This window comes from Somniosus microcephalus, chromosome 12 (genome assembly GCF_052327205.1).
Source record: "Somniosus microcephalus isolate GS21.2 chromosome 12, FLI_Smic_1.0, whole genome shotgun sequence".
Classification (NCBI taxonomy): Eukaryota; Metazoa; Chordata; class Chondrichthyes; order Squaliformes; family Somniosidae; genus Somniosus; species Somniosus microcephalus.
The window spans coordinates 48,701,083-48,725,000 of record NC_140998.1 but is presented as its reverse complement, the minus strand read 5'-3'; the positions used below and the strand labels follow the sequence as shown (position 1 = coordinate 48,725,000).

The 23,918-nt window shown below is 46.2% G+C and overlaps 2 protein-coding genes and 1 long non-coding RNA gene across 5 annotated transcripts in view; 1 reads left to right on the top strand and 2 right to left on the bottom strand.

The window, feature by feature from the left end:
• Nucleotides 1–1,104: 1,104 nt before the first annotated feature.
• Nucleotides 1,105–10,796, bottom strand: ndufb1 (NADH:ubiquinone oxidoreductase subunit B1). 3 transcript variants are annotated; one of them, XM_086002808.1, is made up of 3 exons: nt 10,687–10,796; nt 4,486–4,626; nt 1,105–1,474 (listed from the first exon to the last, which is right to left on the bottom strand). In XM_086002808.1, the coding sequence occupies exons 1-3, from the start codon at nt 10,779–10,781 to the stop codon at nt 1,438–1,440; spliced, it is 273 nt and encodes a 90-aa protein (XP_085858934.1). In that variant the 5' UTR covers nt 10,782–10,796; the 3' UTR covers nt 1,105–1,437. The 3 variants fall into 3 exon arrangements, with proteins under 3 accessions (XP_085858934.1, XP_085858935.1, XP_085858936.1); XM_086002809.1 differs by having other exon boundaries at nt 10,532–10,698; XM_086002810.1 differs by lacking the exon at nt 10,687–10,796 and adding an exon at nt 7,004–7,098.
• An 86-nt stretch (nt 10,797–10,882) lies between these two features.
• The window catches only part of cpsf2 (cleavage and polyadenylation specific factor 2), a 44,306-nt gene continuing 31,270 nt past the window's right edge, over nt 10,883–23,918 (top strand). The window contains exons 1-2 of the mRNA XM_086002807.1: nt 10,883–11,103; nt 22,625–22,800. Coding sequence (XP_085858933.1) covers nt 22,652–22,800 — 149 coding nt within the window. The 5' untranslated portion in view covers nt 10,883–11,103; nt 22,625–22,651. The remainder of the gene's footprint in view (nt 11,104–22,624; nt 22,801–23,918) is intronic.
• On the bottom strand, nt 13,043–22,738 carry LOC147109161 (uncharacterized). The gene is made up of 3 exons (XR_015080179.1): nt 22,651–22,738; nt 22,164–22,270; nt 13,043–13,345 (listed from the first exon to the last, which is right to left on the bottom strand). It is a non-coding gene; the product is annotated as an uncharacterized LOC147109161 (long non-coding RNA).

The following is a 23,918-nucleotide window of genomic DNA, read 5'->3' as shown; positions in this document are numbered from 1 at the left end:
CGCCAAGGCACCCTGGATCCCATGGGCTCTTACCTTCTTGACCAGTCTCCTATGCGGGACTTTGTCAAAAGCTTTACTGAAGTCCATGTAAACCACATCCACAGCATTTCCCTCATCCACCCCCCTAGTCACCCCCTCGAAAAATTCAATCAGATTTGTCAGACATGATTTACCCTTGACAAAGCCATGCTATCCCTGATTAATCCTTGCCTCTCCAAGTGGAGACTAATTTTGTCCCTCAGAATTTTTTCCAATAATTTCCCTACCACAGATGTTAGGCTCACTGGCCTGTAATTCCCTGGTTTATCCCTGCTACCCTTCTTGTATAATGGTACTACATTAGCTGTTCTCCAGTCCTCTGGTACATCCCCCGTGGCCAGAGAGGTTCTGAAAATTTGTGTCAGAGCCCCTGCAATCTCCTCCTTTGCCTCCCACAGCAGCCTGGGATACATCTCGTCCGGGCCTGGGGATTTATCCACTTTTTGGCCTGCTAAAACCGCTAGCACCTCCTCCCTCTCGATGCTAATATGTTCAAGTATGTCACAGTCCCCTTGCCCGATTTCTATGTCTGCATCGTCTTTCTCCATAGTGAACACAGATGCAAAAAATTCATTTAAAACCCCGCCTACATCATTTGGCTCTACACACAGATTGCCACTTTGGTCCCTAATGGGCCCTACCCTTTCCCTGGTTATCCTCTTGCCCTTAATATACTTATAAAACACTATAAAAATTAAATTTTAAATGAACAGAAGATGCTTCAAAGCTCGCTAACACTCTGGTAAAGCATTTAAGCTACTGAAATATTGAACATAAATTCCACTCCCAACATACCAAAATTCACAGGGATATCAGTCAGATTCTGTAGGATTATCGACAGCTCAAAACTGGTAGATACACGAATGAAACAATATCAAACATACTCCACTACAAGCATAGTGACCACTTGGAATTGATTGAAATGTTTATATTTTTCCCTTGCTAATTCCCAGGGCAGGAGAATGAGAAGGGGACCCATGAGCACAAATCTATGTCTTACCATTTCTCATTTAATATTTTACAATTTTAAATTTAAAGGTTGAAAGAAATGATTCAAACAAAAAATTAAATATATAAGGTTTATTAAGTCTGACTTGTATACATCCAAGTTAATGAAACAATAAATACAATGAACTGTCATGCATTTTTAAATTTTATACTCCAGTGATGGAAAGGGGAAACCGTGGCAAATCTGAGGATTTTAAACCAATTATCTGTTATATGAAGATAAGCATTTCTCGTGATGGGTCAAAATCTAATACAGTAGAACAAAACCAGCATTATTCAAATAAACTTTCACTGAATCCCTAATTGAAGATTTGTCAAGAATAAAACTGCTGTTGGGTTGGTTTTTATGCAAAAACAGTTCCTTGTTTTTTCAGCATAGTTTTCGGCTCTTCACTTCCATGTAGTTTCTTCATCTGGTTTCAATTCCCTAAAAGGAGCGATAATATGATTAATTAAAATATACAACAGTTCAATTACAGAAGTAGCTAAATAGGTATTAAACCCTGTTCTCACATTACTCACTTTCCTCACTATTCAAAGTTAAGACAGAAGTACCTCTGTAGCTCGTTACTTGAATATACTGATTCTGGGCAACTTTTTCAATTGCACACTGGCAATTCATATACGTAGTACAAAATTCCTCTCTGCATTTCATCATCCAGGTAACAAAAGTTTAGATTGGCTTCAACATGCTTCTGCTCACCAGTAATGTGAGCATACTAAAAAAAATGCAAGCTTTCTGTAATATTTGTGAAAAATGTATCTTCCGAAGCTTTGTTTTCTAAAGTCTCTGAATCTGGCCACAACAGCAGTATTTTCTTCTGAATCTTTATTCTGCATGGTATGAAGCCTGCAACCGACCCGATGACCCATTTCACTTCAGATCATAGAACCTTTACATTATGCTTCTTTTATAGGAATTGGTAGGTTGCCAATATTGTAGAAACTTTAAAAGTAGCTTCTGCAATTGCATCCTGGGAGAGTCTGTTCTTGTTTTTCCTCTATGTGGGGAAGGGCGGGGGTAAGACGAGAGGGGAAAGAGAAGGAAGAAGGTGGAGAAATCTATATTTCTGACTAATAGGTACGGTATTTGTAGGCAGTCTTCAGTCAGGACAAACAGTTTGCTTCTTTCAACCAAATGTGTTTGGCTGCTGCAAGAAAGACTCAGGACTATTATCCATGAACCGTGTCTCAACAGGGAGTTCTGTTAACTTGCAGGTGAAGATCTGAGAGGCCATCATGTTAACTGAAAATCCATCTTTCATGCAAGAAATATTTCACAGTGGGTTAACTTTGATGGTTTGCGAATACCTGTCCATCTGCCTTGGCACTAGCCTGGATCAAAAGAGAGATATACAACTGGGACTGGGGTCATTATTGGCTAATCCCCATCTCACTGCATTGCTCTATGAGCCACAAGCTAATGAAGGATTCCATAAGATAGTAACTTTCAGGCAGAAGACCGTTGGCATATTTAGCCCACTTATCCACATTATTCACTTGGTGCATTCCTAATAACCCTAAATCCCATTTGTTGACAAGAATCTGTCTAGTTCCTTCTTGAAATCCATTAAGGTTTCTGGCTCCACCACCCATGCTGGTAATCTTCCACATACTTGCCACCCTTTCAGTAAAGACGTTCCTTGTGCACTTCCTATATTCTTTTGTTGACCTTAATGTATAAATATGACCCCCTTAAGCTTAAATTTGGGATTAATAAAATTGTAAATATTTGGGATTAGCAGTCTATCCATGTAATTTTGTTGTTGAGTTTATGTCTGAAGAAGAACTTGTATTTATATAGCGCCTTCAACGTAGTAAAACACCCCAAGACACGTCACAGGAGCGTTATCAAACAACAACATTTGACACTGAGCCATATAAGGAGACATTAGAGCAGATGACCAAAAGCTTGGTCGAAGAGTTAGGTTTTAAGGAGCGTCTTAAAGAAGGAGAGATAGAAAGGCAGAAAAACTTAGGGAGGGAATTCCAGAGCTTAGGGCCTTGGCAGCTGAAGGCCACCAATGGTGGAATGATTAAAATCAGGGATGCTCCAGAGGCCAGAATTGGAGGAGTGCAGATATCTCGGAGGGTTGTAGGGCTGGAGGAGGTTATAGAGATGGGAAGGGGGCGAGGCCATGGAGGAATTTGAAAACAATAATGAGAAGTTTAAAAATCAAGGTGTTGCTTAACCGGGAGCCAATGTACGCGAGTACAGAGGTGATGGGTGAACGGGACTTGGTGCGAGTTAAGACACGGGCAGCAGAGTTTTGGATGACCTCAAGTTTACGGTGGGTAGAAAATTGGAGGCCAGCCAAGAGTGCGTTGGAATAATCAAGACTAGAGGTAACAATGGATGAGGGTTTCAGCAGCAGATGAGCTGAGTCACGGGCAGAGTCGGGCGATGTTACAGAGGTGAATGTGATGGCATCATGGGAGGAATAGGGGGAAACAGGTAGGAGCTACAGTGCTTAACAGCTTAAGGTTTTCTTCCCCCTGCTACCCTATGAGTCCATGATTAAGGTAGGCAGACAACATAGAAGGGGGCTCTGAAAATGCTACTTTGTAGTTGGTTGCAAAGACTTGCAGCAGAACAGCTTAGGTTCATAGAATCAAACAGCACAGAAGGAGGCCATTCAGCTGATTGTGCCTGTGCCAGCTCTCTGGAAGAGCTACCAATTAGTCCCACTCCCCTGCACTTTCCTCAGAGCCCTGCAAATTTTTCATTTTTAAGTATATATCCAATCCCTCTTGAAAGTTACTATTGAATCTGCTTCCACCACCCTTTCAGGCAGTGCATTCCAGATCATAACTCGCTGAGTAAAAAAAATTCTCATCTCCCCCTTGCTTTTTTGCCAATTATCTTAAAATCTGTGTCCTCTGGTTACCGACCCTCCTGCCGGTGGAAACAGTTTCTCCTTATACTCTTATCACAACCGCACATCAGTTTGAACATCTCTATTAAATATCCCCAAAATCTTCTTTGCTCCAAGGAGAACGATCTCAGCTTCTCCACATAACTGAATTTCCTCATCCCTGGTACCATTCTGGTAAATTTCCTCTGCACCCCCTCCAAGACCTTGACATCCTTTCGAAATTGTGGGGCCCAGAATTGGACATGGTACTTTAGCTGAGATCTAACCAGTTGGCTCAACTTTTCTCTTTCCCACATTCCTGCCTGCAAGAGGACATTTAGCAAGAGCACGTTGTAAGCCAACCATAAACAATGAGATTTTAAGCAAATCATGGACATTGAAAATTTTTCTACGGTTGGAATAAAGACTTTTTAAAAATTTTGTTGAACTTTTCGATCACTAAATGAATGACACTCATCAAGACCAATACAGTATTGTATTAAAATAATAAATCCTCAATAAGCGGTATCGCAGCCACCCAAATTAATCTGTAAATAAGGCAATATGTAAATCTTGTACTCACCGCTTGTACAATATACTTTTGTTTCTGAATGCAGTAAGTTTTCCATCATTTAATCTATCGAGATAACATCCCAGTACAAAACCCAGAGGGACAAGGATATTGGTCCAATGCTCACGTATGATGCTAACCAGATTCATTATGCTGAGAGGAAAGTAAAACAAAAAAATTCCTGAAGCACATAAAACAAATTCCTGATGAAAAGGTGCTATATTCCTACCTACATAGGCATGGCTACCCGTTTACCTTGGCTGTAAAAGAGATCCTGATAAATTGGTCTAAAAGTTATATCTATGATTTGTACTCCAAGTAAACAGGTGACAAAAGAGCCCTCGCTGTCCCCATATTTGTGATTTACAAGAAGCTGCATGAAGGTAGTATTCATTCACAATTAGTGTGGAAAGTGACTGAACAAGGATGACAACTTGAATTGAGAAAATGCATTAGAGTAAATTACATCACTAGAACAGGATTCTTTTCTGCAGTTTGTAGTTCATTATTACTGAATTAAAAAAATACATTTACATACCTCTATCATTTCTGTCAGAAATGTCTCAAAAGTGCTTCAAATACAAATTAATTACTTTGAAGTGCAGTGACTTATGTAGGTAACCGTGGAAGCCATTTTCTGCATAGAAATATCCCACATACAGCAGTGAGCTGAATGACCAGTTAATCTATCTTTTGATGGGACTAGTTGAAGAAGGAATTTTAGAAGAATTCTTTGGTCTTCTCATCTGAAGAACATTTTTAATGGCTACTGCATGCCTCTTGCTACATTGTGAACTCAAACATCAATCTTTAGGAACTTTGGCTGTTTGGTGTGTTTTGGCAGCTAAATGCATTTCAACTGACTAGACTGACACTGCTGGCAACATTACAAATAATATAAACATATGTATTTTAGCTTATAATTGAATTATCTGGACAACTGGTCACACATTGGATGGTCAATACAATACAAAATAATTTTTGGTTCATTTTCTGCTATGATTAGTATCCAGAACAGTAAAATGTTAGCATCACGATACCTTAACAATAGCGCTAACTATTTGGCTAGTTATAATAACTATTATGTTCTAATCAATTTTCCCTCAATTTGTTTGGCGCGCGGTCCCATTAAATTTGCTGTGCGGTCGCGGTATCTTTTCCAGCGGCAGCAGCTGGTGAGCTTCAGATTGGTGAGCGGCCGCCCACCTTAGGGGGAGCACTGGTTCCCATATAAAAGTTAACTTTCAAAACTGAAACAGGAAATAAAAGCCACCATTTATAAAGTAAAGCTGTATCATAACAACAACAAATTATATTTATATAACACCTTTAACGTAGTAAAACGTTCCAAGGCGCTGCACAGGAGTATTTTAAGATAAAAAGTTTGACACCGAGCCACATAAGGATAAATTAGGGCAGGTGACTAAAAGCTTGGTCAAAGAGGCAGGTTTTAAGGAGCTAAAGGAGGAAAGAGAGGTAGCGAGGCGGAGAGGTTTAGGCAGGGCATTCCACAGCTTAAGGCCTAGGCAACAGAAGGCACGGCCACCAAAGGTTGAGCGATTATAATCAGGGATGCTCAAGAGGCCAGAATTAGAGGAGCGCAGATATCTTGGGGGTTGTGGGGCTGAAGGAAATTACAGAGATAGGAAGGGGCGAGGCCATGGAGGGATTTGAAAACTATGATGAGAATTTTTAAATCGAGACATTGCTTAACCGGGAGCCAATGTAGGTCAGCAAGCACAGGGGAGATGGGCGAACGGGACTTGGTGCGAGTTAGGACATGGGCAGCCGAAATTTGGATGACCTCAAGTTTACGTAGGGTGGAATGTGGGAGGCCAGCCAAGAGTACATTCGAATAGTCAAGTCTAGAGGTAACAAAGGCATGGATGAGGGTTTCAGCAGCGGATGAGCTGAGGCAGGGGCGGAGACGGGCGATGTTAGTGAGGTGGAAGTAGGCAGTCTTTGTTATGCTGCGGATATGTGGTCGGAAGCTCATTTCAGGGTTAAATTTGACATCAAGGTTGCGAACAGTGTGGTTCAGCCTCAGGCAGATGTTAGGGAGAGGGATGGAGTCAGTGGCTAGGGAACAGAGTTTGTGGTGGGGACCGATATTGGTCTTCCCAATATATAATTGGAGAAAATTTTTGCTCATCCAGAACAATCAGTCTGACAATTTAGAGACTGTGGAGGGGTCGAGGGAAGAGGTAGTGAGGTAGAGCTGGGTGTCGTCAGCGTACATGTGGAAACTGACGCTGTTTTCGGATGATGTCGCCAAGGGGTAACATGTAGATGAGAAATAGGAGGGGGCCAAGGATAGATCCTTGGGGGACTCCAGAGGTAACGATGCGGGAGCGGGAAGAGAAGCCGTTGCAGGTGATTCTCTGGCTACGATTAGATAGATAAGAATGGAACCAGGCGAGTGCAGTCCCACCCAGCTGGACGGCGGTGGAGAGGCGTTGGAGAAGGATGGAGTGGTCAACCGTGTCAAAGCCTGCAGACAAGTCAAGAAGGACAAGGAGGGATAGTTTACCTTTGTCACAGTCACAAAGGATGTCATTTGTGACTTTGATGAGAGCCGTTTCGGTACTGTGGCAGGGGCAGAAACCTGATTGGAGAGATTCAAACATGGAATTGCTGGAAGGATGGGCTCGGACTTTCAAAACTGAAACAGGATATAAAAGCCACCATTTATAAAGTAAAGCTGTATCATAAAAGTCGAAGATGAAAGGCCATTCAGCCCATCATAACTCAAATCCGCCACTATTAGGGACACAATAGGAAAATTGGAGGTTAACAGAATCTACGTGATCCTCAAGCCATTAATGAGGTAATCAAAGAATCAGAAACGAGAAAACTTTTTCAAAAAATGTTACAATCCTCCCATTAAAATATTTGTTTCGCCCTCTTGTTAGCTTTTGCTTCGTCCTGCAATATTTTCTGTAACTCTTTGTAAAGAAGTTTCTCTTGCCCTCTGTTCTTGTCCTGGTTAATATTTATCCCTCAACCAACATTACTAAAAACACATTATCTGGCCATTACAAAAGCAAGATACTGTGGATGCTGGAAATCTGAAATAACAGAAAATGCTGGAAATACTCACAAGTCACCTTAACTCTGTCTCTCTCGCCACGGATGCTGTCTGACCTACTGAGTGTTTCCAGCATTTTCTGTTATTTCAGATTTCAAGTATCCGCAGTATTTTGCTAATGTATCTGTCTAATCTTGGCTCTACTGTGGCTGAGTTGGGAGCACTCTCACCTCTGAGTCAGAAGGTCATGGGCTCAAGTCCCGCTAAAGACTTGAGCACAAAAATCTAGGCTGACATTCCAGTGCAGTACTGAGGGAGTGCTGCACTGTCGGCGGTGCTGTCTTTTGGAGAAGACGTTAAACTGAGGCCCCGTCTGCTCTCTCAGGTGGACATAAAAGATCCCATGGCACTATTTCGAAGAAGAGCAGGGGAGTGCTCCCTGGTGTGACCTAATTAACATCACTAAAAAAATGATCGCCAGAACTTCGGATCCCCACGGGTGAGTACGCGCTGGGTACTCACGTGTAGGCCCAACGAAAGTGCCGGTTTCGTGCATGCACTGCACATGCGTGGGAAACCGGAACTTCCGTTCCCTTAAAGGAAGGGGTTCACAGGTCGAACACGTGTGCCAGAGAGGCAGCGTGTACGCCTGGAACTTATGTTTTTTTTGCAGGTTTCTCCAGGAGGGTAAGTCTCCAGCAGCTACGCTTTTAAAAAGCAGTCACAAGGCCTGCTTTTAACAAGGTAAGTGGTGAATTAAGTAAAATTAAAACAATTTTTCCACAGGTTTATTATTTTTAAATACTTTAAAGAAAGGTAAGTTTATTTTTAGCCCCGTTAGAAACTGTAATTAATTTTTTTTAAATTTAAATTATTGTTTAAAATAGTTATTTTATGTAATTTATAGTTATTTTAAAAATGATTTTGTAAAAAAATGTATTTGAAGTTTTAGTTATGTTTTGGGGCTTAACTCTATTCATAAATTTGACAGGTCTTCCTGTCAAATCTATGAATAGAGATTCCCTGCTACGATTGGCTCTCCGTGGCCCACATGATCCCAGGGCAGCACGGTGGCACAGTGGTTAGCACTGTTGCCTCACAGCGCCAGGGACCGGGGTTCGAATCCGGCCTCGGGCGACTGTCTGTGTGGAGTTTGCACATTCTCCCCGTGTTTGCGTGGGTTTTCTCCGGGTGCTCCGGTTTCCTCCCACAGTCCAAAGATGTGCTGGTTAGATTGATTGGCTATGATAAATTGACCCTTAGTGTTAGGGGGATTAAATACGTGGGGTTACAGGGATAGGGTGGGATATGTGTTGGTGTAGGGGTTACGGGGATCGGGTGGGATATGTGTCGGTGCAGGCTCGATGGGCCGAAATGGCCTCTATCTGCAGTGTGGGGTTTCTGTGATTCTGTGACACTTCGAACTAACAGCACCCCTGGGATACGCAAGCACTACGCGCCGGCATTTGGAGCAGGCCCAGGATCGGAATCCCGCGCGGGCCCACAACACAATGGCCGGCGCGCTAGGTAAACATAGAAGATAGGAGCAGGAGTAGGCCATTCGGCTCCTCGAGCCTGCTCTGTCATTCAATGCGATCATGGCTGATCATCCAAATTCAGTACCCTGTCCCTGCTTTCTCCCCATATCCCTTGATCCCCTTAGCCTTAAGAAATATATCTAACTCCTTCTTGAATATATTTAATGAATTGGCCTCAACTGTCTTCTGTGGTAGAGAATTCCACAGGTTCACCACTCTCTGGATGAAGAAATTCCTCCTCATCTCTGTCCTAAATGGCTTACCCCTTATCCTTAGACTGTGACCCCTGGTTCTGGACTCCCCCGCCATCGGGAACAGCCTTTCTGCATCTAGTCTGTCTAGTCCTGTTAGAATTTTATAAGTTTCAATGAGATCCTCTCTCATTCTTCTAAACTCTAGCGAATATAAGCCTAATCGACCCAATCTCTCTTCATACACGTCATTCCTGCCATCCCAGGTATCAGTCTGGTGACTCTTCGCTGCACTCCCTCCATTGGCAAGAACATCCTTCCTCAGATAAGGCGACCAAAACTGCACACAATACTCAAGGTGTGGTCTCACCAAGGCCCTGTACAACTGCAGCAAGACATCCTTGCTCCTGTACTCGAATCCTCTCTTTATGAAGGCCAGCATACCATTTGCCTTCTTAACCGCCTGCTGCACCTGCATGCTTACCTTCAGCGACTGGTGCACAAGGACACCCAGGTCTCGTTGCACTTCCCCTTTTCCCAATCTATTGCCGTTCAGATAATAATCTGCCTTCCTGTTTTTGCTACCAAAGTGGATAACCTCGCATTTATCCACATTATACTGCATCTGCGCAATTGCCCAACCTGTCCAAATCATATTGGAGTTTTGCTGCATCCACCTCACAGTACACACCCAGCTTTGTGTCGTCTGCAAACTTGGAGATATTACATCTAGTTCCCTCGTCTAGATCATTAATATGGGGGAAAGAGAAGGGTAGTGTAACTGATTGGATAGCTCTACTAAGGAGCCGGCGCAGGCTCGATGGGCTGATCGCCCTCCTTCTGTGCTGGATCATTCTATAATATAGGTAAGTGCAGGTCGGAGGCTTGCATCTGTGGGAAGCCTCCAACCAGAATTTCTGGGCCATTATCTGGTCATTATCACTTTGCTGTTTGTGGGAGCTTGCTGTGCACAAATTGGCTGCCGCGTTTCCTACATTACAAGTGACTACACTTCAAAAAGTACCTAATTAGCTGTAAAGCACTTTGGGACATCTGGTGGTCGCGAAAGGCGATGTATAAATGTAAGTCTATAAGTCTGCCTAATCTGTTAGCTTGTCTGTCGTCCTGAAGACGCTTGCGTTCTTCCTCACAGCTAACTATGCTCCTTATTTTTGTGTTGCCTGCACATTTTTATAACTGCTGTGTCCCCTTTACCCACATCTTCTTCTTCTTAGGTAGTCCCTCGGAACCAATCCAGGGTCCGGGGCATGCACTCGAAGCAGCGGCCCTCACACACTGACCTTTAGCGGCAGCGCCAAGCATTGGTTAGGCCGCGGGAGAGAAGCAACAAGGACAAACGGGTCTCGGCAACCCGGGCGGAGGCGGCGGCGGCCAGGGTTCAGGCTGTGCTCAATCCACCGCTGGGGTCAGCGTCCAACCCGAGCCCCAGACTCACCTGGCGCAGTTCTCTCTCTCTGTCACTCCGCCCACTGGTTCCACCGCCGCGTTCGCCACCGGAGTGAAGGGCAACGGGCTCGCCCATCTCACCATCGGAGAGCAGGGGGGGGCGGTCAGACAGAACCCCTCACCCTGGGACAACCGCCTTTATCATCAAGTTCATTATTATCAACTGCACTTTCAAAATAGGACCGATCGGAGGAAACAGATTCAAAATAGCGCGAGTTTTATGGGATTGGCCGATTTTGGGTGGTGGTGGTGAAATGGTCGAGTCCGTTCACCCCTGACCCGGTGGCGCACTGGAAGATGGCGGCGGCTGGCGGGCTCGCGTTGTGAAGTGTTCAGGGAGAGCGAGAGAGAGGCCTGGGCGGCCGGCCCGGTGAAACAAACGGCCTCGGCGCTTACATTTAACCCGGTATGTTTATTGTGAGGAGTCACATTCTCTTCCTTCAAAAACCAACGGGTTGTGTATCGGGGCCCGAGGGTCACCGCGCCGCCGGCCCCGGTTTAACGCACGGGGGAGGGATTGGAGTTTAAAGACTAACTCGGGAAGGGGTGGGTGTTACAGGCCGCAGAGACGCACTGTGGATCTAACCTGTCTGCATGTTCCTTTTCGGTGGGTAATCCCCGTACAAAAACTTTCACATGCACAGGGACTGAGGCAAAACAGCAGTTCTCCTTTAGTTTTACACAGTAAATCTCCGAGTCAAGTGCGAGAAACTCATGGATTTCTTTCTCGCTAGGACTGAGACCACTCGATCAGCTGCCTGTGCCGCTTCCCTCCCGCCTGAGCGCTCACTGGGCCAAACTTCCTCCAAGGTTCCCCCCTGCCCTAGCCCTGAACTCTCATCTTTCTCCAGTTTCTCTCCTATCTCCCCTCTCATATTGAAATCCACCTCCAGCTCCCTTGACCCTATTCCCACTAAACTGCTGACCATCTTCCTGGCTCTCATGTTAGTTGACATTGTTAACGGTTCTCTCTCCTCAGATACTGTCCCCCTCTCCTCCAAATCTGCTGTCATCACCCCCTTCTCAAAAAAACAATCCTTGACCCCACCATCCTTGCAAACTACTGCCCTATCTCCAACCTCCCTTTTCTCTCCAAAGTCCTTGAACGTGTTGTCGCCTCTCAAATTGGTGCCCATCTTTCCTGGAACTCCATGTTTGAATCTCTCCAATCAGGTTTCCGCCCCTCCCACAGTACCGAAACAGCTCTCATCAAAGTCACAAATGACGTCCTATGTGACTGTGATAAAGGTAAACTAGCCCTTCTCAACCTATCTGCAGGCTTTGACATGGTTAATCACACCACCTCCAATGCTTCTCTGTCGTCCAGCTGGGTCGGACAGCACTTGCCTGGTTCCATTCTTATCTATCAAATTGTAGCCAGAGAATCACCGGCAATGGCTTCTCTTCCTACTCTCGCATCATTATCTCTGGTGACCCCCACTGATATTCTTGGTCCCCTCCTATTTCTCATCTACATGCTGCCCCTCAGCGACATCATCTGAAATCACAGCGTCAGTTTCCACACGTACGCTGAGACATCCAGCTCTACCTCGCCATTACCTCTCTCGACCCCTCCAGTGTCTCTAAATTGTCTGACATCCCGTACTGGATGAGCAGAAATTATCTCCAATTAAATATTGGGAAGACCGAAGCCATTGTTTTCGGTCCCCACCACAATCTCTGTTCCCTAGCTACAGACAGTCCCTAAACCCTCATCCAGGCCTTTGTTACCTCAAGACTTGACTATTCCAATATACTCCTGGCCGGCTTTCCATGGTCTACCTTCTAAACTCGAGTTCGTCCAAAACTCTGCTGCCTGTGTCCTAACCCGCACCAAGTCCCATTCACCGATCAGCCTCGTGCTCGCTGACCTACACTGGCTCCTAGTTAAGGAACGCCTTGTTTTTAAATTTCTCATCCTTGTTTTTAAATCCCTCCATGGCCTCGCCCCTCCCTATCTCCTTCAGCCCCACAACCCCCAGAGATATCTGCGCTCCTCTAATCCTGGCCTCTTGACCATCCCCGATTTTAATCGCTCCACCATTGGTGGCTGTGCCTTCAGCTGCCAAGGCCCTAAGCTCTGGAATTCCCGCCCTAAACCTCTCCGCCTCTCTTTCCTCCTTTAAGATGCTCCTTAAAACCTACCAATTTGACCAAGCTTTTGGTCATCTGCCCATACATCATCTTATGTGGCTCGGTGTCAAATTTTGTTTTGTAACGCTCCTGTGAAGCGCCTTGGGACGTTTTACTATGTATAAGGCACCAGAAAATACAAGTTGTTGTTGTAGCCTAACTACCGCAGTTGACGTGTGATTTGTTTTTAGTTTATTACAACAATCAACATAAAGTGCTATAATTTATTATTTCTTTACCATGATTAAAATTAAAATGTTTTCAGTAGCATGCAAGTACATCCAGACCATAATTTGTACAATATTCTTGGAAAATACAACCAGTATTATTCACAGTAATTCAATGCAGGTGAATTGTTAAAAAATAGAATTCTAATTTCCCCCTGAAACTGATGTATGTTATACAATGGGACTTGGCGGTATACTGCCTGATGTAAAACTCATACCCTTAAAGCCTAAGTTGGTGATGGTGTAATTTTCTGTCAACCACGAAGTCCCATTCTTAGCCTCTGTTTGCTGTAAAAAGGAATGCAGTAGTATGAGAAAACGACTCATTTTTGTGAAAGAGCATTACATACGCATTAGTAGAGGTGTGAATTTGGGAGAAGGAGTCACTCACATTGTGCTGGATTTTGAGTCTTGGTTACTTGTTTATGAGACTATGATCAAGAGGTGGCTTGGGAGGATAGCGACAAAGATGAAAAGAAAGACCACAAGGGAGAGGGGAAAAGACAAAAAAGGAGCAGATAAAGTTTATTGGGGCAGAAATTCGGGTCGGGGGCTTGCCGCGCGTGCAAGCCCCCGATCTGCAATTACCCGACGCGCCGGCCGTTGAGCTTCAGGGACGCCTGGAATTCCTGTTTTAAAATGTTAACTCCCGGGCAGCGTCTGACGTCACGCCGCCCAGGAGTGCAGCCAGCGCGAAGCCTGGAGCGCGCTGTGCAAGTGAGACACGCCCCTTGAGGTCTCATTTTAATAGGACACGCCCCCAATGTTTCTCACAAGCTGCAAAGCATTTTTACATGTAGAGCAGCATTTTAAATAGGTTTTTGGTATTTTTAAGAAGCTTTTGGTAACTTTTATAAACTTTTAAAAACATTTACATTATTTTGAAGAATCTGAAGTAGTTTTAAACAGAATTAAAGCGATTTAAAGACTTTTAAAAGCCCTGAAAGCATTTTTTTCATTCCATTTATTTAATTAGCAACGTCGTCGTCGTACGTGTCTTCACACTGTTCCCTTTGGGGAACTGTATGAAGTGGTGGAAGGATTTCTGGCCGTGATTAACGCTCCTTCCGTGACCGTAACCATCTTTGTACCAGCCATTAGGGTGGTTAGTCCTATGGCGGGAGGGCTTTACGGGCTCCCACAACCTATACGAGGGGGGGGGCCACCCACACCCACGGATGCAAATATCCCACTGGATGTCTACCCAGAATTTAGAGCCGGAGCTCCGACTCCACTTGCCGGGACTGTCTGGAGCGGGGTTAGAAACCCTACGCCGTGTGGCCCAGCGGCGGGGATGCTACCGCTGCGCCAAAGGCCCACTCAGATTAGCAACGTGAAATGGCTGGAATGAGCACAATTCACGGCATTAAAAGAACTCACAATTGAACTGATGATGACCTCAGCAATCTCCTCAACGAGGTGGAGGCGCAGCACCTGCTCATCATTGGTAATGAGAAGTCAAAGGCGCCGCAAAAAGGACAGATGATAGCTTGGTCTTTCAAGTGGCAGCATAGGGCTCCAGTCACGGGGAGGGAAAAGGCGCAGGAAACGTATGGGTGTCACCTTTTGTGCGGAGTAGGCCTTTTGCGTAGCGGTAAGCATCCCCGCCGCTGGGCCAGAAGGAGTAAGGTTTCGAGCCCCGCTCCAGATAGTCCCGGCAAGTGGAGTCGGAGCTCCAACTATAAATTCTGGGTGGACATCCAGCGGGATACTTGCGGGTGTGGGTGGCCCCCCCCCCCCCTCAGATGGGTTGTGGGAGCCCGTAAAACCCTCACGCCATAGGACTAACCACCCTAATGGCTGGTATGAAGATGGTTATGGTCATGGAAGGAGCGTTAACGTGGCCAGAAATCCTTCCACCACTTCATACAGTTCCCGAAAGGGAACAGTGTGAGGATACGTACGACGATGACCTCTTGCGCAATGCACCTCCTTGGACCCTCAGTCGCAGATGCGAGGGGGCAAATCGTGCAATTGTTAAATTTTTCATTTTATTGCTATGTAAAATGTTGGCCCAGTAATTCCGTTCCAAACGCGTGAGTACGGTCGGGGTACTCACGCGTCTGGCCGGAGGAAATGCCGGTTTTCAGCATGCACAGCGCATGCGGGGAAAACCGGCATTTCCTGTCCTCTGAACGAAGGGGTTCAGAGGCAGAACGCGTGCGACTGCACAGGCAGCGCGTGCGCAGTAAAATTCGCCGGTTTCATTCATGCTTTCAGTGAGGTTAAGTCCTTACAACTTACACATGAAAAAAGCATGAGTACAGTTGCTCCAGAGGCTGCGGAGGAAGATATATTTTATCGTGGAGCTTCTGAAAGGCAATATTTTTGTTTGGGAAAGGGAGGAAAGTTATTTTAAGAAATGCTGAGGTAAGTTTTAAAGTTTATTTTTGTTTTTTAAAACGGGTTTTCAGTACTGTAGGTAGAAGGAGCAATTGTGGCTATGTGAATTGAATTTGCTGTGTTTATTAAATGTGAAAATGACTCCAACATTTTTAAGAGAGAAACTTTTCATCAGTAATATATTCTTTTAAGTAATTATGTATGTATGTCTGTATATATTCCTTTGCGTATATGTATGTATAATATATTCCTTTACTTATGTGTATGAATGTATGTATTTAATTATGACTTTCAGAGAAAGTAACTGATATACCTATCAATTCAGTTCATGAAAAGCGACGAGTTAAGTTAGTAACTATAGGTTTTTATTGGCTAAATAACAGAGCCCACCCTCGTGGGTGATCGGATCCAACAAGGAGGAATACCAGCCAGTCGACCACCTTTATACCTGGGCAAGCAGGCGGAGCCATGGGCGGAGTCAGCTGTGGTCAGCCCAGGTATAACAGCGTGGCAAGAGGTAACCTTGTGTAGTGATACAACAGTGATAACCATAGTGTAACGATATAAACAGTGATAACCATAGTGTAACGATAGTGAACGATAAAAGTGGTTTACCACATTCACCCCTTGTTTAAATTTGAGTCCGGCGGGGTGAAGTGTACTACCAGTTCGGGTATGTCAGTCTATCCGGAGGCCTCATAAGCCTTTCTGATCGGCGTGGCGGCGGAGGTGTAGTATTCGAAGTTAAGGCTGGTGTCTGCGTGGTCGGCGAAGGCTCATGGGGTTCCGGCATGCCGTCTACCAGGGCTGGATTTGGGGGAGTGGTGGGGGGTAACGGTGGTGTCTCAGGGGTGCCCGAGGGTGCAAGGTCTCGTAAGGAGACTGTGTCCTCCCGCCCGTCTGGGTATGCCACATAGGCGTACTGGGGGTTGGCGTGCAGGAGGTCCACCCTCTCGACCAGGGGGTCTGTTTTATGGGCCCTCACGTGCTTCCGCAGCAAGACGGACCCCGGAGAAGTCAGCCATGTTGGTAGCGAGGTTCCCGTAGTCGACTTCCTGGGGAAAACAAACATTCATTCATGGGGGGTGGCGTTAATGGCAGTGCAAAGTAGTGACCGGATGGAATGCAGCGCTGCCAGGAGGACTTCCTGCCAGCGAGAGGTTGGGAGGCCCTTAGACTTTAAGGCTAAGAGAACGGCCTTCCAGACTGTCGCGTTCTCTCTTTCCACCTGGCCGTTCCCTCGGGGGTTGTAGCTGGTGGTCCTGCTTGCAGCAATACCTCTCGCTAGTAGGAACTGGCGAAGTTCCTCGCTCATGAAGGATGAGCCCCGGTCGCTATGTATATAGTTCAGGAACCCGAACAAGGCGAAGAGGTCGTTCAGGCATTTGATGACCGTGGTACTGGTCATGTCTGGGCAGGGGAAGGCAAAGGGGAAACGGGAGTACTCGTCAATAATGTTGAGGAAGTACACATTACGGTCAGAGGACGGGAGGGGCCCCTTAAAATCGATGCTCAAGCGCTCGAAGGGGCGGGTGGCCTTGATCAGGCTTGCTCTGTCCGGCCTATAGAAATGCGGTTTGCATTCGGCACAGGTTTGGCAGTTCCTGGTCATAGTCCTGACCACCTCGATGGAGTAGGGCAGGTTGCGGGCCTTAATGAAGTGGTAAAGTCTGGTGACCCCGGGGTGGCAGAGGTCGTTGTGGAGGGTCTGCAGTCTATCAATTTGCGCGTTGGCGCATGTACTTCGTGATAGAGCATTTGGGGGTTCGTTCAGTTTACCAGGCCGGTACAAGATATCGTAATCGTAGGTGGAGAGCTCAATTCTCCACCTCAAGATCTTGTCGTTCTTGATTTTGCCCCTCAGCTTGTTATTAAACATTAAAGCGACCGAACGCTGGTCGGTGAGGAGGGTAAATCGTTTGCCTGCCAGGTAATGCTTCCAGCGTCGTACTGCCTCCACGATCGCCTGGGCCTCCTTCTCGACAGAAGAGTGTCGGATCTCAGGGCCCTGGAGGGTCCTTGAGAAGAAGGCCACAGGTCTCCCCGCCTGGTTAAGGGTTGCAGCTACGGCGAAGTCGGATGCATTGCTCTCCACTTGGAAAGGGATAGACTCATCCACCGCGTGCATTGTGGCCTTAGCAATGTCTCCCTTTATGAGGGAGAAGGCTGCGCATGCTTCTGCTGTCCGGGGGAAGGAGGTGGACTTCATGAGGGGTCTGGCTTTGTCCGCATAATTGGGCACCCATTGGGCATAGTAAGCGAAGAGCCCCAGGGTTCTCTTCAGCGCCTTTGGACAGTGGGGGAGGGGAAGCTCCATGAGGGGGCGCATTCTTTCGGGGTCGGGGCCGATGACTCCGTTCTCTATTATGCAGCCGAGGATGGCAAGGCGCGAGGTGTTAAACACACATTTCTCCTTATTGTAGGTGAGGTTCAGCCGTTGGGCCGTACGGAGGAATTTCTCCAGATTAACATCATGGTCCTGCCGGTCGCGGCCGCAGATGGTGACGTTATCTAGATAAGGGAACGTGGCATGCAGCCCGTTCTGGTCAACCATCCGGTCCATCTCCCTTTGGAAGACCGAAACCCCGTTGGTGACGCCGAAGGGAACCCTAAGGAAGTGGTAGAGGCGGCCATTCGCCTCGAAGGCGGTATACTGGCGGTCCTCAGGGCGGATAGGGAGTTGGTGATAGGCCGACTTAAGGTCGATGGTGGAGAATACCCGGTACTGTGCAATCTGATTGACCATATCAGATATGCGGGGAAGGGGGTATGCATCCAGCTGGGTGTACCGGTTTATGGTTTGGCTGTAGTCGATGACCAGGCGGTTTTTATTGCCGGTCTTAACGACTACGACCTGGGCACGCCAGGGGCTGGTGCTCCCCTCAATGATGCCCTCCTTCAGGAGACGCTGCACCTCAGAGCTAATAAAAGCTCTGTCCCCGGCGCTGTACCGCCTGCTCTTGGTAGCGACGGGTTTACAGTCGCGGGTGAGGTTAGCGAACAAGGAGGGGGGCGGGACTTTGAGAGTGGAGAGGCCGCAGGTGGTATGCGGCGGGCGGTTTAAAAACTGCTGGTTGTAGACTGTGAGTGGGGGGAGGGGTCCACCGTATGCCAAAGTGACACTTTGGAGGTGGCATTGGAAATCCAGCCCTAGTAGGACGGCAGCGCAGAGCTGGGGCAGGACGAGAAGTTTAAAATTTTTATACTCCGTGCCCCTAACCGACAGGGTCACAACACAGTAGCCGCTGATGTCTGTTGAATGGGACCTCGACGCCATCGAGATCCGGTTGCGCGTTGGCCGGACAGTGAGGGAGTAGCGGCTCACCGTGTCTGGATGGATGAAACTCTCCGTGCTTCCGCTGTCGAACAGGCAGGTAGTGGCGTGGCCGTTTACTTTGATGTCCATCATGGACTTGGACAGGTGATGCGGGCGAGCTTGGTCAAGTGTGACGGAGGCTAGTGTATGGCTGAGCGAGCTGCTGTAGTCTGCGGGTGAGGCGGTGGTCGGGTCTGGAGACAAGGTGGCGGTTGAGTGTGGTGAACAAAATGGCGGAGAAGATGGCCGCCCCCACAACTCACATGAGGCACTGCCGGCGTCGGTGGCCTTGATCAAAGATGGCCGCCCCCACGGCTCACACGAGGTGATGCTGGCATCTGTGGCCTTGATGAAAGATGGCCGCCCCCACAACTCGCATGAGGCACTGCTGGCGTCTGTGGCTTTCCCCCTGCAGGCCTTCGCGAAGTGGCCTTTCTTGTGGCAGTCTGAGCAGGTCGCGTTTCTTGCAGGGCAGCGCGCCCTCGGGTGTTTCGCCTGGCCACAGAAGAAGCAGCCGGCGGCCCGATCGCGGGGCTCCGATGTCGCAGCCGGTACCGGGGGTGGCGGTCCCGATCGGTTCCGGGACACCGACGCTGTGGTAGGCCCCAGGGGCGGCGGTGCGAGGGGTATTGCGGCCGGAGTCGGGCCCGAGTCCCAGGGTCGCGCAGCACAGTACCTGGAGTACGCCTCGAGGTCCCGATGGGCCACTTCCAAGGAGCAAGCGAGGATAGCAGCTGTTTTCAGGTCGAGGTCCTTTGATTCCAGCAGTCTTTGCCGTGAGTAGTCTGACCGAAGGCCTTTCACGAAGGCATCGCGGATATTTCCATCGGTATGTTCTGCAGCTGTTACGGCTTTAAAGTCACAGTCCCTGCCGAGTATTTGCAGCGCCCGTAAGAAATCATCAACCGACTCTCCTGGCTGTTGCGAGCGGGATCTTAGGAGATGCCTGGCGTACATTGAGTTTACAGGGCTCCGGTACTGCTCTTTTAGCAGGTTGAGGGCGTCCTCGTATGTAGCAATGTCCCGGATGAGAGCAAATACTTTAGGGCTCACCTGGGCGGTCAGAACTCTTAGTTTGGATACCGGAGGCACGCCGGATTCTCCCAGGTAGGCTTCGAAGCAGCTCAGCCAGTGTTCGAAGTCGAGGGCTGAATTCGCAGCCTGTGGGTTTAGATCCAGGTACGGCGGTCGGAGGGCTCGCAGCCAGGCCGGCTGCTGGGGCTGTTGTAGCTGGCCGTTTGGATGGGGCTGTACGTTTGGCTGGCCGTTTGGCTGCTCCAGTACAGACATTTCAAAATTTAACCAATAAAATTGATATACCTATCAATTCAGTTCATGAAAAGCGACGAGTTAAGTTAGTAACTATAGGTTTTTATTGGCTAAATAACAGAGCCCACCCTCGTGGGTGATTGGATCCAACAAGGAGGAATACCAGCCAGTCGACCACCTTTATACCTGGGCAAGCAGGCGGAGCCATGGGCGGAGTCAGCTGTGGTCAGCCCAGGTATAACAGCGTGGCAAGAGGTAACCTTGTGTAGTGATACAACAGTGATAACCATAGTGTAACGATATAAACAGTGATAACCATAGTGTAACGATAGTGAACGATAAAAGTGGTTTACCACAGTAACTTATTGGAAAATCATAATTAAATACATACATTCATACACATAAGTAAAGGAATATATACATATACGTAAAGGAATATATACGGACATACATACATAATTACTTAAAAGAATATATTACTGATGAACAGTTTTTTTCTTAAAAATGTTGAAAATGTTACATTACTCATTTTAGAACAGTCATTTTCACATTTAATAAACACAGCAAATTCAATTCACACAGCCACAATTGCTCCTTCTACCTACAGTACTGAAAACCCGTTTAAAAAAAAAAAAAAAATTAAACTTTAAAACTTACCTCATAATTTCTTAAAATAACTTTCCTCCCTTTCCCAAACAAAAATATTGCCTTTCAGAAGCTCCACGATAAAATATATCTTCCTCCGCAGCCTCTGGAGCAACTTTACACATGCTTTTTTCATGTGTAAGTTGTAAGGACTTAACCTCACTGAATCCATGAATGAAATCGACGAAGTTCACTGCGCACGCGCTGCCTGTGCAGTCGCATGCGCTGTGCCTCTGAACCCCTTTGTTCAGAGGACAGGAAATGCCGATTTTCTCCGCATGCGCTGTGCATGCTGAAAACCGGCATTTCCTCCGGCCAGACGCGTGAGTACCCCGACCGTACTCAGGCGTTTGGAACGGAATTACTGGGCCATTATTTCTCTGAATTATAGCAGGAGAAAAAATAGTTAGAAGGAGCCAACATGGATTTCAGAAAGGAGGAGATGTGGTGGGACTAATGTACGCAGATCACTTAAATGCTGCCTGGTATGAGGAAATAGAAATACGAAGAAAGATGTGAAAATTGAGGCTGTTTTTATTAGAACAGAGGAGGTTACAGGGTAATTTGAGGCAAATGTTTAAAATTATGAAGGGATAGATCAGAATAGATGGGAACAGATGGTTTCCAGTGGTTGAGTGATCCAAATGAGGGGATGTAGATTATGATTAAATGTAAGCGATTTAGGGGAGAATACAGGAAAAACCTTTTTACATAGAGGTTTGTTAGGCTGTGGAATACACTACCAGAGTTGCTGATTGCAGCAGGGAACTTGTCTACATTTAAGAACAGATTAGACAGGTGGTTGAAGGAAAGGGAGGTTAAAGGGATATGGGTACAAGGTGGGCACGTGGGATTAGGATTACTGCTTGTGTGGAGGATAAACACCAACACAGCTTGGTTGGACTAATTTCTACCTAATTCTGAGAGAACAATGACAGTGGGAGGTATAGGCTGGGGAATGGGGATATAGATGGGATAATAAACACGAAGAACTTGCGGGCAACAGATTGCTGGTGGGCGAAGGAAAATCTTGTAACATAGTGCTGGCAGACAATCTGGTTTTTAGACTTTTTGTTACAATTGATGTATAATATTTATATAACTGGTAATGTGGAATTTTGTGAGGGTGAGAAACATGGCTTACAATAAAGGAATTTATTTTATATCGATACGATCTATATAATCAATATAAATTATAATGGTACTTAATAAACATGGGTCTGTATTGGGGCCTCTCAGATTTACTGTATGCATAAGTGGTCAGATTTGAATAGAGGAACAGTGAAACTTTGGTGTGCAGCTACATGGGTCACTAAAGGTTACTGCACAAGTAGATATGGCTGCAATAAATCATTGCTTTTGTATCTAGAGGCACAGAATACAAAAACAAAGAGGTAATGTTGAACCTCTGCAAGGCCTTGTATGCAGTGTGGGCACCCCATTGTAGGAATGATATAAAGAAGTGGGAAAAGTGCAATGTAAATTCCCTGGGAATGAAATGTTAAGTTATAGAGCCTTGAGAAGTTACCTTACCTTACGAGCAGCAACCACAGTGCCCCATTCTTCTCCTTCACCAACTTTTGCACCCAGTATGTTCGCTCGGGCCTAATCTCGCCATCCTCCTTCCCGCCTGTCACAGCCTGTCCAGAAAGAAAATTTAGTGATTTAGAATCTTTTAGGAAGATGGAAGCGATAACAGACAAATGAAATTTAGCAGCTGCACATATTCACTAATCTGTGAGAATTGCAAGCCCTGTGTGCAGCACGCCAAACTGTTAAACTATTCATCACTGAGCGTGAAAGATCTTTTGGTAGGGCTCAAGTTAATTAGGAATAAAATACATTAAAATTCAGCTGCTGAATTCAAAAATAGATAATATTTTTTATGCACTGATCTCCAAATCTGATGTCACTTTGTCAGTGACATTTTATTTCTATTTAAATCCTATATAAATTCTGTTTATATGTATTAATAACTTTCTCAATTTTGCCAGTGGCGTTTGCTTATTTGAAAACCAACCATGACGTCCATCATCAAGCTGACCGCCATTTCTGGAGTTCAGGAGGAATCTGCCCTCTGCTATTTGCTGCAGGTGGATGAATTCCGCTTTCTGCTTGACTGTGGCTGGGATGAAAGCTTCTCCATGGATATAATTGATGCACTGAAAAAGTAAGCAAAATATTACTTATAATGACTTAATTTATAGCTAGGTAGCTGAAGGCACGGCCGCCAATGGTGGGGTGAAGGAAATTGGGGGTGTGTAAGAGGCCAGAATTGGAGGAACACAGAGTTCTCGAGGGTTGTAGGGCTGGAGGAGGTTACATAGATAGGGATGAGTGAGGCCATGGAGGGATTTGAAAACAAGAATGAGAATTTGAAAATGGAGGCATTGCTGGACCAGGCGCCAATGTAAGTTGGTGAACACAGTGGTGCTCGATGAACATGACTTGGTGCGTGTTAGAATACGGGCAGCAGCGTTTTGGATGAGCTCACGTTTACGGAGGGTGGGAGATGGGAGGCCGGTCAGGAAAGCATTGGAAAAGTCAAGTCTGGAGGTAACAAAGGCTTGGACAAGTGTGGATTAATTAAGGAAAGCCAGCACGGATTTGTTAAAGGCAAATCGTGTTTAACTAACTTGATCGAGTTTTTTGATGAGGTACCAGAGAGGGTTGATGAGGGCAATGCGGTTGACGTGATGTACATGGACTTCCAAAAGGCGTATGATAAAATGCCACATAATAGGTTTGCCAGCAAAGTTGAAACCCATGGAATAAAAGGGACAGTGGCAGCATGGATATGAAATTGGTTAAGTGACAGGAAACCGAGGGTAATGGGGAACAGTTTGTTTTTCGGACTGGAGGAAGGTATACAGTGGTGTTCCCCAGGGGTCGGTACTGGAACCACTGTTTTTCTTGATATGTATTAATGACTTGGACTTGGGTGTACAGGACACAATTTCAAACTTTGCAGATGACACAAAACTTGGAAGTATAGTGAACAGTGAGGAGGATAGTGATAGACTTCAAGAAGACATAGACAGGCTGGTGAAATGGGCGGACATGTGGCAAATGAAATTTAACGCAGAAAAGTGCAAAGTGATACATTTTGGTAGGAAGAGCAAGGAGAGGCAATATAAACTAAAGGGTACAATCCTAAACGGGGTGCATGAACAGAGAGACCTTTGGGTATATGTGCACAAATCGTTGAAGGTGGCAGGGCAGGTTAAAAAAGCATACGGATCCTGGGCTTCATAAATAGAGGCAGAGTACAAAAGCAAGGAAGTTATG

What these genes read in the sequence shown, in the direction of transcription:
- ndufb1 (XM_086002808.1), bottom strand. Translation starts at nt 10,781, where the DNA reads ATGGTGAGATGGGCGAGCCCGTTGCCCTTCACTCCGGTGGCGAACGCG. An exon ending in GAGAGAGAGAACTGCGCCAG is followed by an intron (nt 4,627 to 10,686) that starts GTGAGTCTGGGG and finishes CTTTCCTCTCAG; the next exon opens with CATAATGAATCTGGTTAGCA. An exon ending in AAAAGTATATTGTACAAGCG is followed by an intron (nt 1,475 to 4,485) that starts GTGAGTACAAGA and finishes CGCTCCTTTTAG; the next exon opens with GGAATTGAAACCAGATGAAG.